Here is a 14107-nt window from a genome sequence, read left to right on the forward strand (position 1 = left end):
TGCTGGCTCCGCCCAGAAGGCGGAGTATAAATATGTGTGCTCCTCGTACAGCAGCCATTTTGCCAGCTGCTGTCGGAGGCCACACATCTTAGTGTAATAAAGCCTCGATTACATCCAACTCTCGTCTTTGTGTAATTGATCGTGCATCAATTTATTACACTAAGTTTTCAGAAGATGAACCTTCGCATCAAGCCCGATCGCCTGCAGCTGCATCCACAATCAGACAACGCCAAAAAGGACTTTGAATATTGGCTAGCCTGTTTCGAAGCGTACATCGGGTCTGCGCCAGACCCAACTCCAGAAGCTCAGAAGATTCAGATCCTTTACACGCGGCTGAGCTCCAACGTCTTTCCACTTATCCAGGACGCGCCGACCTACGCAGACGCCATGGCACTACTGAAGGAAAACTACGCTCAGCGGACTAACACGCTCTACGCCAGGCACCTCCTCTCCAGTCGTCGTCAACTTCCTGGTGAGTCAGTGGAAGATTTCTGGCAGGCCCTGATTCCCCTAGTTAGAGACTGTGACTGTCAGGCCGTCGCGGCCACAGAACACTCGAACTTGCTCATGAGAGACGCTTTTGTTAAGGGGATAGGGTCCGATTACATCCGCCAGCGCCTCTTAGAATGGGCCACGCTCGACCTCGCAGAAACCAAAAAGCTAGCGCTCTCGCTTACGGTTGCTTCGCGCAACATCCAGGCCTATGCCCCCAACCGCGCGGCTCACCCCTCCTGTGCATCATGGACTCTGCAGACGGCCGCCCCATTGTGGACCCCACCAGCAACCGCCCTCAGCCAGCCCCACGCCTGTGCTGCGCGGCAGCCAACCAACCCTGGGGGGCCCAAATGCTACTTCTGTGGGCAGTCAAAACACCCCCGAGAGCGATGCCGGCCTGGAGCGCCCTCTGCAAGGCCTGTGGCAAGAAGGGGCACTTCGCTACGGTGTGCCAGGCCCGCTCAGTCGCCGCTATTGTCCCGGCACCCCCCCACGTGCGGCCAGTGGGCACCGCCATCTTCCCCTCCCTGGACCACGAGCGGCCTGTGGGCGCCGCCATTTTGTTCGGCCCCCGCCACTTGCAGCCTGTGGGTGACGCCATCTTGTTCTCCCCAGGATCGTCAGGCGCCGCCATCTAATTTTCCCCATGACACGTGCAGCCCATGGGCGCCGCCATCTTACCAGGACCCATGCCCCCCCGGGCACCTCATCTGTTCGCGCACTGCCCGCTACCGCCGACGACCAGCCAAGTCTCGCCTCGGTCACGATTGACCAGTCTCGCCCACACAACGTGGCAACGGCTTCTACCAACGTGTTGATCGATGGGCACGAGATCTCCTGCCTGCTGGACTCTGGGAGCACCGAGAGCTTCATTCACCCCGATACGGTAAGGCGCTGCTACCTCGCGGTACACCCCGCTAACCAGAGGATCTCCCTGGCTTCCAGGTCCCACTCCGTGGTGATCTGGGGGTATTGCATCGCCACTCTCACTGTCCAGGGCATGGAGTTCAGCGGCTTCCGCCTCTACGCCGTCCCCAACCTCTGTGCTGCCCTGCTACTCGGCATGGACTTCCAGGGCAACCTCCAGAGCCTAACACTGAAATTTGGCGGGCCCCTACCACCCCTTACTGTGTGCGGCCTTGTGACCCTAAAGGTCGACCCACCTTCCCTATTTGCAAACTTAACCCCGGATTGCAAACCCGTCGCCACCAGGAGCAGACGGTACAGCGCCCAGGACAGGACCTTCATCAGGTCAGAGGTCCAGCGACTGCTTCGGGAAGGCATCATCGAGGCCAGCAACAGCCCCTGGAGAGCCCAAGTGGTAGTTGTGAAAACTGGGGAGAAACACAGGATGGTCGTGGACTACAGCCAGACCATCAATAGGTACACGCAGCTCGACGCGTACCCCTCCCACGCATATCTGATATGGTCAATCAGATTGCACAGTACCGGGTCTTCGCAACTGTGGACCTGAAATCCACCTACCACCAGCTCCCCATCCATAAGGCGGACCACCCGTACACTGCCTTCGAGGCAGATGGCCGCCTTTATCACTTTCTTTGGGTTCCCTTTGGCGTCACCAACGGGGTCTCGGTTTTCCAACGGGAAATGGACCGAATGGTTGACCGGTACGGGCTGCAGGCCACTTTCCCGTACCTGGACAATGTCACCATCTGCAGCCACGATCAGCAGGACCATAACGCCAACCTTGCCAAATTTCTCCACACCGCCACTCTCCTCAACCTAACCTACAACAAGGAGAAGTGCGTGTTCAGCACAAACCGCTTAGCCAACTTCGGCTATGTGGTCCAGAACCGAGTTCTGGGGCCTGATCCTGACCGCATTCGCCCCCTCATAGAGCTCCCCGTCCCCCACTGCCCCAAGGCTCTCAAACTATGCAGACAAGGCCCGCCCACTCATTCAATCCACTCTTTTTCCCTTAACGGCCGATGCTCACCAGGCCTTCAACCGTATCAAGGCCGAAATGGCCGAGGCCGCGATGCACGCAGTCGAAGAGACATTACCATTCCAAGTCAAGAGTGATGCATCAGATGTCACTCTAGCCGCCACCCTCAACCAGGCAGGCAGGCCCATGGCGTTTTTTTCACAAACCCTACAAGTCTCTGAAATTCCACATTCCACCGTCGAGAAAGAGGCCCAAGCCATCGTTGAAGCTGTGTGGCATTGGAGGCATTACCTGGCCAGCAGGAGATTCACTCTCCTCACTGACCAACGGTCGGTTGCCTTTATGTTCAATAACACACAGCGGGGTAAGATTAAAAACGTTAAAATCTTGAGGTGGAGGATCGAGCTCTCCACCGACAACTACGAGATTTTGTATCGCCTCGATAAGCTCAACGAGCGCCCCGCTGCCCTATCCCGAGGTACATGTGCCAGTGCACAGGTGGACCAACTCCGGACTCTGCGCGACAAGCTCTGTCACCCGGGGGTCACACGTTTTTACCATTTCATCAAGGCCCTGCTCAACAGGGGTATCGCCTCGAGCAGGACGACCAGTTACAACCCCCGAGGAAACGGGCAGGTGGAGAGGGGGAATGGGACGGTCTGGAGGGCCGTCCAGCTGGCCCTACGGTCCAGAAATCTCCCGGCCTCCCACTGGCAGGCGGTCCTCCCCGACGCCTTGCACTCCATTCGGTCGCTCCTGTGCACTGCGACTAATGAAACACCCTATGAACGTCTCTTTGCCTTCCCTAGGAAGTCCACCTCCGGGGTGTCGCTCCCGACTTGGCTCGCAGCTCCAGGACCCGTACTCCTCCGTAAACACGTATGACTCCACAAGGCGGACCTGTTGGTTGAGAGGGTACAGCTACTCCACGCCAACCCACAGTACGCCTACGTAGCGTACCCCGACGGCCGCCAAGATACAGTCTCCCTCAGGGACCTGGCACCAGCTGGATCCGCACACTCACACCCTCCCGGCCCGGCGCCACCTACCCCTCCCCCGGCGCACCCAGCCGCAACCCCCAGGACAATCCGTCCTCCTCCTGCCCACACCCGGGGATGAAGAGGACTTCGACACACTCCCGGAGCCACCGAAGACCAGACCGACACCGGAATCGCCGCCAGCACTGCGGCGCTCCCAACGGCAGATCAAGGCTCCGGACCGACTGAATCTGTAACATGACCTGGACTTTTAAAACATCATCACTCTGTATATAATTTTCCCCTCCACCCCGCTGGACTCAATTTTTTTTTCTCTCTGTACTTTAAAACGTCTACCTGTATATAGCTCTCCACCACCCCCGCCGGACTCAATTTTAACAGGGAGTGAATGTGGTAGTCACCACTGATGTATATACTGTATATAGAGGATGTCGGTGTAGGTGTTTTACGGTAAGGCCCCTGTACTACAGGTACGGGGGTAGTTCCCTGCCTGCTGGCTCCGCCCAATAGGCAGAGTATAAATATGTGTGCTCCTCGTACAGCAGCCATTTTGCCAGCTGCTGTAGGAGGCCACACATCTTAGTGTAATAAAGCCTCGATTGCATTCAACTCTCTTTGTGTAATTGATCGTACATCAAAGGGATCTTATGCTCTCCCCCATGGTAGGTTTGTTAGCAGGGGAGGGCATTTAATCAGGTGGCATCCCACCACCTTCCTGTCTCCATCTTGATTAAGTCCGTAGCAGAAAAGCCCATGGATGTCCCTCTTGTCCTGCCGTCAACTGAGGTTCTGGACTGGACAATTACATAGAACATAAAACTGCACCGACCCCCTTAAGCCCTCCCTTCCACCCTATCCCCGTAACCCAATAACCCCTCCTAACCTTTTTTTGGTCACCAAGGGCAATTTATCATTGCCAGTCCACTTAACCTGCACGTCTTTGGACTATGGGAGGAAACCGGAGCACCCGGAGGAAACCCACGCAGACACGGTGAGAACGTGCAGACTCCGCACAGTGACCCAGCGGGGAATCGAACCTGGGACTCTGGCGCTGTAAAGCCACAGTGCTATCCACTTGTGCTCCTGTGCTGCCCAACTTGAATTACTACAACTTGAGGGCCTATCCAGCTGCTGCTAGTATTACTCATGGCAGGCAGGGCGCTAGACAATCTGGGAGTATGACAAGAAAACCGTAGCAAATTTGTTTGAAGCTCCTGGAAGGGTGGCGGTTGGGGAGCTGCCTTATTCAAAGACACTCAGTACCTGATCAAGGGACCAACATCAGGAAGTGGGCTGGGGAGGGGGGAGTTGGGGGACCCACTGAAAACCAATTCCCCCTACCCTTGCGTCCTTCCTATCAGCCACCCTCTTCCCCATGACCCTCATTTAATTACAGTCCCCCATCCCCTCTCCTGGAATCACTCACCTGTGCCTGGATCATTTCTCAATCTGAGGCCTCAGGTGGGTGTCATACCAGCAGTAGCCACCGCCTTCCCAGTAGCGCTAATGAGTACAGAAGAGCTGCCCACCCCTGATTTGCTGGCAGCTCTCAGCCAGTGGGAGGTCTGCCCCTCTGGGGTCCTTGAACCCCGGAAAGGCCCCCTGCTACCCTGTAAAGTGCCTGAGTGGCACAAGATGAGGCACGCTTTCTCAAATCGAGATGACAGAGGGCTCTCTCGCTGGCTCTCTGCTGGATTTCACTTGGGAGTGTGGGATGACAGAATTAACAAGACTGAAAATAATTGGTCAAAGTGACCCTGCCAGTAATCAGGCACGAAACAACTTTGCAAAGTTTATGATATGAGGCAAATTTACTTGACAAAAAATGAACAAGCAATTAGCTTTACAGTAAGTTCTTGAGTTGGCAATATAATAAAAATAGTCTCCAAAACTAGGAATTGATCTATTTTTTCGGGATGAGTTTGGTATTCATCATTTTCACCTTTATCATCTGGGCACATGGATTAGATCAGCCGCCCATTGACTACACTCTGTTGAATAAGTGATGGGGTCAATCCACTTCACCAGAGGACCACTCAGGTGGTGACAGACAGAAAAACCCTTCTGTGTTTCCTCTCTTACAGAAAGGTTAATGTTGGCTCTGCTTGGTAACCTTGAAAATGGCTCCCAGTCGGCGGAGGAAGGTAAAGGGAACAGTTGATTCGACTGAGGAGCAGGACACCCATGTTTAGGCCGGATGCAGGAATTAGCATTGTCAATGGTTCGAGGGAGAGGATTGTTCAATGGACAGAGTGAATCGCTGATCGGGTCTTTACTATCTTTCTATTCTCTTCGCGTATGCTTGAAATGAGAATTGAGTGTTTTCAGTGCTCCATATAATTGTTAGCGAAAGGATACATGACCTTCTTCCGAAATGGGTTATACTTGGAGACCATCACAGTGCAGGAGCCACATCCTCCTTCTCCGCAGCCTAGCTTGCTCCCAGTCAGACACACTGACGCAATTGGTTGTGTTAAGGAAAGTATTGTTCAGTTGTTACATAATTGCTGCACACCAATCTAAACTTACCTAGATGATTGTACTCAATGTTGTTCCTCAGGTTGCAGAGTGAGTAATACAGGACCACCAACATGCATAATCACTACAGCATTCCAAGGAGGAGGCCTGTCACCACATTCCCAGAGTAAAAAAGAATGGGGCATGAGTGGGAATTTGCCAGTAATGCCCCATCATATGGACACATTATTGCTAAAAAAAAACTGTCCAAAGAAGTTTAGCATGAGTTTAAATGATGTATTTACAGTGAAACCAACTGGGCCAGTGATGGATTTACAGTGAAACCAGTTGAGCCAGTGATGGGCTTACAGTGAAACCAGTTGGGCCAGTGATGGATTTACAGTGAAACCAGTTGGGCAAGTTATGGTTTACAGTGAAACCAGATGGGCAAGTTATGGATTTACAGTGAAACCAGTTGAGCCAGTGATGGACTTACAGTGAAACCAGTTGGGCCAGTGATGGATATACAGTGAAACCAGTTGGGCAAGTTATGGATTTACAGTGAAACCAGTTGAGCCAGTGATGGGCTTACAGTGAAACCAGTGGAGCCAGTGATGGATTTACAGTGAAACCAGTTGAGCCAGTGATGGGCTTACAGTGAAACCAGTTGGGCCAGTGATGGATTTACAGTGAAACCAGTTGGGCAAGTTATGGTTTACAGTGAAACCAGATGGGCAAGTTATGGATTTACAGTGAAACCAGTTGAGCCAGTGATGGACTTACAGTGAAACCAGTTGGGCCAGTGATGGATATACAGTGAAACCAGTTGGGCAAGTTATGGATTTACAGTGAAACCAGTTGAGCCAGTGATGGGCTTACAGTGAAACCAGTGGAGCCAGTGATGGATTTATAGTGACACCAGTTCGGCCAGTGATGGACTTACAGTGAAACCAGTTGGGCCAGTGATGCATTTACAGTGAAATGAGCTGGGCAAATGATGGATTTACAGTGAAAACAATTGGGCCAGTAATGGATTTATGGTTAAACCAATTGGGCCAGTGATGGATTTACAGTGAAACCACTTGAGACAGTGAAGGGCTTACAGTGAAACTAGTGTGGCCAGTGATGTCAAGGTGTTACAGTTAAATAAAGGTAACTACAGGGGCATGAGGGAGGAACTGATGAAAATTGACTGGGAGCAGAGCCTAGTGGGAAAGACAGTAGAACAGCAATGGCAGGAGTTTCTGGGAGTAATTGAGGACACAGTACAGAGGTTCATCCCAAAGAAAAGAAAGGTTATCAGAGGGGGGATTAGGCAGCCATGGCTGACAAAGGAAGTTAGGGAATGCATCAAAGCAAAAGAGAAAGCCTATAATGTGGCAAAGAGTAGTGGGAAGTCAGAAGATTGGGAAGACTACAAAAACAAACAGAGGATAACAAAGAGAGAAATAAGGAAAGAGAGGATCAATTATGAAGGTAGGCTAGCCAGTAACATTAGGAATGATAGTAAAAGTTTATTTAAATACATTAAAAACAAACGGGAGGCAAAAGTCGACATTAGGCCGCTCCAAAATGACGCTGGTAATCTAGTGATGGGAGACAAGGAAATAGCTGAGGAACTAAATAAGTACTTTGCGTCAGTCTTCACAGTAGAAGACATGAGTAATATCCCAACAATTTCGGAGAGTCAGGGGGCAGAGTTGAATATGGTAGCCATCACAAAGGAGAAAGTGCTAGAGAAAATAAGAGGTCTAAAAATTGATAAATCTCCGGGCCCAGATGGGTTACATCCTAGCGTTCTAAAGGAGATAGCTGAAGAAATAGTGGAGGCGTTAGTTATGATCTTTCAAAAGTCACTGGAGTCAGGGAAAGTCCCAGAGGATTGGAAAATGGCTGTTCAAGAAGGGAACAAGGAAAAAGATGGAAAATTATAGGCCAATTAGCCTAACCTCAGTTGTTGGCAAGATTCTCGAATCCATTGTTAAGGATGAGATTTCTAAATTCTTGGAAGTGCAGGGTCGGATTAGGACAGTCAGCATGGATTTAATAAGGGGAGGTCGTGCCTGACAAACCTGTTAGAGTTCTTTGAAGAGATAACAAATAGACCAAGGAGAGCCAATGGATGTTATCTATCTTGACTTCCAAAAGGCCTTTGATAAGGTGCCTCACGAGAGACTGCTGAGTAAAATAAGGGCCCATGGTATTCGAGGCAAGGTACTAACATGGATTGACAATTGGCTGTCAGGCAGAAGGCAGAGAGTTGGGATAAAAGGTTCTTTTTCGGAATGGCAACCGGTGATGAGTGGTGTCCCGCAGGGTTCAGTGTTGGGGCCACAGCTGTTCTCTTTATATATTAACGATCTAGATGACGGGACTGGGGGCATTCTGGCTAAGTTTGCCGATGATACAAAGATAGGTGGAGGGGCAGGTAGTATGGAGGAGGTGGGGCGGCTGCAGAAAGATTTAGACAGTTTAGGAGAGTGGTCCAAGAAATGGCTGATGAAATTCAACGTGGACAAGTGTGAGGTCTTGCACTTTGGAAAAAAGAATAGAGGCATGGACTATTTTCTAAACGGTGACAAAATTCATAATGCTGAAGTGCAAAGGGACTTGGGAGTCCTAGTCCAGGATTCTCTAAAGGTAAACTTGCAGGCTGAGTCCGTAATTAAGAAAGGAAATGCAATGTTGACATTTATCTCAAGAGGCTTGGAATATAAAAGCAGGGATGTACTTCTGAAGCTTTATAAAGCATTAGTTAGGCCCCATTTAGAATACTGTGAGCAATTTTGGGCCCCACACCTCAGGAAGGACATACTGGCACTGGAGCGGGTCCAGCGGAGATTCACACGGATGATCCCAGCAATGGTAGGCCTAACATACGATGAACGTCTGAGGATCCTGGGATTATATTCATTTGAGTTTAGGAGGTTGAGGGGAGACCTAATAGAAACTTACAAGATAATGAATGGCTTAAATCGGGTGGATGTAGGGAAGTTGTTTCCATTAGCAGGGGAGACTAGGACCCGGGGGGCACAGCCTTAGAATACAAGGGAGTCACTTTAGAACAGACATGAGGAGAAATTTCTTCAGCCAGAGAGTGGTGGGTCTGTGGAATTCATTGCCACAGAGGGCGGTGGAGGCCGGGACGTTGAGTGTCTGTAAGACAGAAGTTGATAAATTCTTGACTTCTCGAGGAATTAAGGGCTATGGAGAGAGAGCGGGTAAATGGAGTTGAAATCAGCCATGATTGAATGGTGGAGTGAACTCGATGGGCCGAATGGCCTTACGTCCGCTCCTATGTCTTATGGTCTTATGGTCTTACAGTGAAACAAGATGAGCCAATGGTGGATTACAGTAAAACCAGTTGGGCCAGTGATGGATTTATTGTGAAACCAGTTGGGCCAGTGATGGATTTACAGTGAAACCAGTTGGACCAGTCTTGGATTTATTGTGAAACCAGTTGGGCCAGCGATGGATTTATTGTGAAACCAGTTGGACCAGTGAAGGATTTATTGTGAAACCAGTTGGGCAAGTGATGGATTTACAGTGAAACCAGTTGGTCCAGTGATGGATTTACAGTGAAACCTGTTGGGCCAGTGATGGATTTACAGTGAAACCAGTTGGACCAGTGTTGGATTTATTGTGAAACCAGTTGGGCCAGCGATGGATTTATTGTGAAACCAGTTGGACCAGTGATGGATTTATTGTGAAACCAGTTGGGCCAGTGATGGATTTACAGTGAAACCAGTTGGTCCAGTGATGGATTTACAGTGAAACCTGTTGGGCCAGTGATGGATTTACAGTGAAACCAGTTGGGCCAGTGATGGATCTATTATGAAACCAGTTGGTCCAGTGATGGATTTACAGTGAAACCAGTTGGACCAGTGATGGATTTATTGTGAAACCAGTTGGGCCAGTGATGGATTTACAGTGAAACCAGTTGGTCCAGTGATGGATTTACAGTGAAACCTGTTGGGCCAGTGATGGATTTACAGTGAAACCAGTTGGTCCAGTGATGGATTTACAGTGAAACCAGTTGGGCCAGTGATGGATTTACAGTGAAACCAGTTGGGCCAGTGATGGATTTATTGTGAAACCTGTTGGGCCAGTGATGGATTTACAGTGAAACCTGTTGGTCCAGTGATGGATTTACAGTGAAACCAGTTGGTCCAGTGATGGATTTACAGTGAAACCAGTTGGGCCAGTGATGGATTTATTGTGAAACCAGTTGGGCCAGCGATGGATTTATTGTGAAACCAGTTGGGCCAGTGATGGATTTACAGTGAAACCAGTTGGTCCAGTGACGGATTTACAGTGAAACCTGTTGGGCCAGTGATGGATTTACAGTGAAACCAGTTGGGCCAGTGATGGATCTATAGTGAAACCAGTTGGTCCAGTGATGGATTTACAGTGAAACCAGTTGGACCAGTGATGGATTTATTGTGAAACCAGTTGGGCCAGTGATGGATTTACAGTGAAACCAGTTGGGCCAGTGATGGATTTACAGTGAAACCTGTTGGGCCAGTGATGGATTTGCAGTGAAACCAGTTGGTCCAGTGATGGATTTACAGTGAAACCAGTTGGGCCAGTGATGGATTTACAGTGAAACCAGTTGGGCCAGTGATGGATTTATTGTGAAACCTGTTAGGCCAGTGATGGATTTACAGTGAAACCTGTTGGTCCAGTGATGGATTTACAGTGAAACCAGTTGGTCCAGTGATGGATTTACAGTGAAACCAGTTGGGCCAGTGATGGATTTATTGTGAAACCAGTTGGGCCAGCGATGGATTTATTGTGAAACCAGTTGGGCCAGTGATGGATTTATTGTGAAACCTGTTGGGCCAGTGATGGATTTACAGTGAAACCTGTTGGTCCAGTGATGGATTTACAGTGAAACCAGTTGGTCCAGTGATGGATTTACAGTGAAACCAGTTGGGCCAGTGATGGATTTATTGTGAAACCAGTTGGGCCAGCGATGGATTTATTGTGAAACCAGTTGGGCCAGTGATGGATTTACAGTGAAACCAGTTGGTCCAGTGATGGATTTACAGTGAAACCTGTTGGGCCAGCGATGGATTTACAGTGAAACCAGTTGGGCCAGTGATGGATCTATTGTGAAACCAGTTGGTCCAGTGATGGATTTACAGTGAAACCAGTTGGACCAGTGATGGATTTACAGTGAAACCTGTTGGGCCAGTGATGGATTTACAGTGAAACCAGTTGGTCCAGTGATGGATTTACAGTGAAACCTGTTGGGCCAGTGATGGATTTACAGTGAAACCAGTTGGGCCAGTGATGGATCTATTGTGAAACCAGTTGGTCCAGTGATGGATTTACAGTGAAACCAGTTGGACCAGTGATGGATTTATTGTGAAACCAGTTGGGCCAGTGATGGATTTACAGTGAAACCAGTTGGGCCAGTGATGGATTTACAGTGAAACCTGTTGGGCCAGTGATGGATTTACAGTGAAACCAGTTGGTCCAGTGATGGATTTACAGTGAAACCAGTTGGGCCAGTGATGGATTTACAGTGAAACCAGTTGGGCCAGTGATGGATTTATTGTGAAACCTGTTGGGCCAGTGATGGATTTACAGTGAAACCTGTTGGTCCAGTGATGGATTTACAGTGAAACCAGTTGGTCCAGTGATGGATTTACAGTGAAACCAGTTGGGCCAGTGATGGATTTATTGTGAAACCAGTTGGGCCAGCGATGGATTTATTGTGAAACCAGTTGGGCCAGTGATGGATTTACAGTGAAACCAGTGGGTCCAGTGATGGATTTACAGTGAAACCTGTTGGGCCAGCGATGGATTTACAGGGAAACCAGTTGGGCCAGTGATGGATCTATTGTGAAACCAGTTGGTCCAGTGATGGATTTACAGTGAAACCAGTTGGACCAGTGATGGATTTACAGTGAAACCTGTTGGGCCAGTGATGGATTTACAGTGAAACCAGTTGGTCCAGTGATGGATTTACAGTGAAACCAGTTGGGCCAGTGATGGATTTACAGTGAAACCAGTTGGGCCAGTGATGGATTTACAGTGAAACCAGTTGGGCCAGTGATGGATCTATTGTGAAACCAGTTGGTCCAGTGATGGATTTACAGTGAAACCAGTTGGACCAGTGATGGATTAATTGTGAAACCAGTTGGGCCAGTGATGGATTTACAGTGAAACCAGTTGGGCCAGTGATGGTTTACAGTGAAACCAGTTAGTCCAGTGATGGATTTACAGTGAAACCAGTTGGGCCAGTGATGGATTTACAGTGGAACCAGTTGGGCCAGTGATGGATTTACAGTGAAACCTGTTGGGCCAGTGATGGATTTACAGTGAAACCAGTTGGTCCAGTGATGGATTTACAGTGAAACCAGTTGGGCCAGTGATGGATTTACAGTGAAACCAGTTGGGCCAGTGATGGATTTATTGTGAAACCTGTTGGGCCAGTGATGGATTTACAGTGAAACCTGTTGGTCCAGTGATGGATTTACAGTGAAACCAGTTGGTCCAGTGATGGATTTACAGTGAAACCAGTTGGGCCAGTGATGGATTTATTGTGAAACCAGTTGGGCCAGCGATGGATTTATTGTTAAACCAGTTGGGCCAGTGATGGATTTACAGTGAAACCAGTTGGTCCAGTGATGGATTTACAGTGAAACCTGTTGGGCCAGGGATGGATTTACAGTGAAACCAGTTGGGCCAGTGATGGATCTATTGTGAAACCAGTTGGTCCAGTGATGGATTTACAGTGAAACCAGTTGGACCAGTGATGGATTTACAGTGAAACCTGTTGGGCCAGTGATGGATTTACAGTGAAACCAGTTGGTCCAGTGATGGATTTACAGTGAAACCTGTTGGGCCAGTGATGGATTTACAGTGAAACCAGTTGGGCCAGTGATGGATCTATTGTGAAACCAGTTGGTCCAGTGATGGATTTACAGTGAAACCAGTTGGACCAGTGATGGATTTATTGTGAAACCAGTTGGGCCAGTGATGGATTTACAGTGAAACCAGTTGGGCCAGTGATGGATTTACAGTGAAACCTGTTGGGCCAGTGATGGATTTACAGTGAAACCAGTTGGTCCAGTGATGGATTTACAGTGAAACCAGTTGGGCCAGTGATGGATTTACAGTGAAACCAGTTGGGCCAGTGATGGATTTATTGTGAAACCTGTTAGGCCAGTGATGGATTTACAGTGAAACCTGTTGGTCCAGTGATGGATTTACAGTGAAACCAGTTGGTCCAGTGATGGATTTACAGTGAAACCAGTTGGGCCAGTGATGGATTTATTGTGAAACCAGTTGGGCCAGCGATGGATTTATTGTGAAACCAGTTGGGCCAGTGATGGATTTACAGTGAAACCAGTTGGGCCAGTGATGGATTTATTGTTAAACCTGTTGGGCCAGTGATGGATTTACAGTGAAACCTGTTGGTCCAGTGATGGATTTACAGTGAAACCAGTTGGTCCAGTGATGGATTTACAGTGAAACCAGTTGGGCCAGTGATGGATTTATTGTGAAACCAGTTGGGCCAGCGATGGATTTATTGTGAAACCAGTTGGGCCAGTGATGGATTTACAGTGAAACCAGTTGGTCCAGTGATGGATTTACAGTGAAACCTGTTGGGCCAGCGATGGATTTACAGTGAAACCAGTTGGGCCAGTGATGGATCTATTGTGAAACCAGTTGGTCCAGTGATGGATTTACAGTGAAACCAGTTGGACCAGTGATGGATTTACAGTGAAACCTGTTGGGCCAGTGATGGATTTACAGTGAAACCAGTTGGTCCAGTGATGGATTTACAGTGAAACCTGTTGGGCCAGTGATGGATTTACAGTGAAACCAGTTGGGCCAGTGATGGATTTATTGTGAAACCTGTTGGGCCAGTGATGGATTTACAGTGAAACCTGTTGGTCCAGTGATGGATTTACAGTGAAACCAGTTGGTCCAGTGATGGATTTACAGTGAAACCAGTTGGGCCAGTGATGGATTTATTGTGAAACCAGTTGGGCCAGCGATGGATTTATTGTGAAACCAGTTGGGCCAGTGATGGATTTACAGTGAAACCAGTTGGTCCAGTGATGGATTTACAGTGAAACCTGTTGGGCCAGCGATGGATTTACAGTGAAACCAGTTGGGCCAGTGATGGATCTATTGTGAAACCAGTTGGTCCAGTGATGGATTTACAGTGAAACCAGTTGGACCAGTGATGGATTTACAGTGAAACCTGTTGGGCCAGTGATGGATTTACAGT

At 48.9% G+C, this 14107-nt stretch overlaps 1 protein-coding gene across 6 annotated transcripts in view; it reads right to left on the reverse strand.

Moving 5' to 3' along the window:
- Positions 1–14107, reverse strand: part of xdh (xanthine dehydrogenase) — a 196816-nt gene that overhangs the window by 140083 nt on the left and 42626 nt on the right. For all 6 annotated transcript variants that reach the window (XM_072500199.1, XM_072500197.1, XM_072500200.1 and 3 more), the window contains exon 4: positions 5758–5854. In XM_072500199.1, the coding sequence (XP_072356300.1) occupies positions 5758–5854 (97 nt within the window). The remainder of the gene's footprint in view (positions 1–5757; positions 5855–14107) is intronic.

This window comes from Scyliorhinus torazame, chromosome 4, assembly GCF_047496885.1.
Source record: "Scyliorhinus torazame isolate Kashiwa2021f chromosome 4, sScyTor2.1, whole genome shotgun sequence".
Taxonomy (NCBI): Eukaryota; Metazoa; Chordata; class Chondrichthyes; order Carcharhiniformes; family Scyliorhinidae; genus Scyliorhinus; species Scyliorhinus torazame.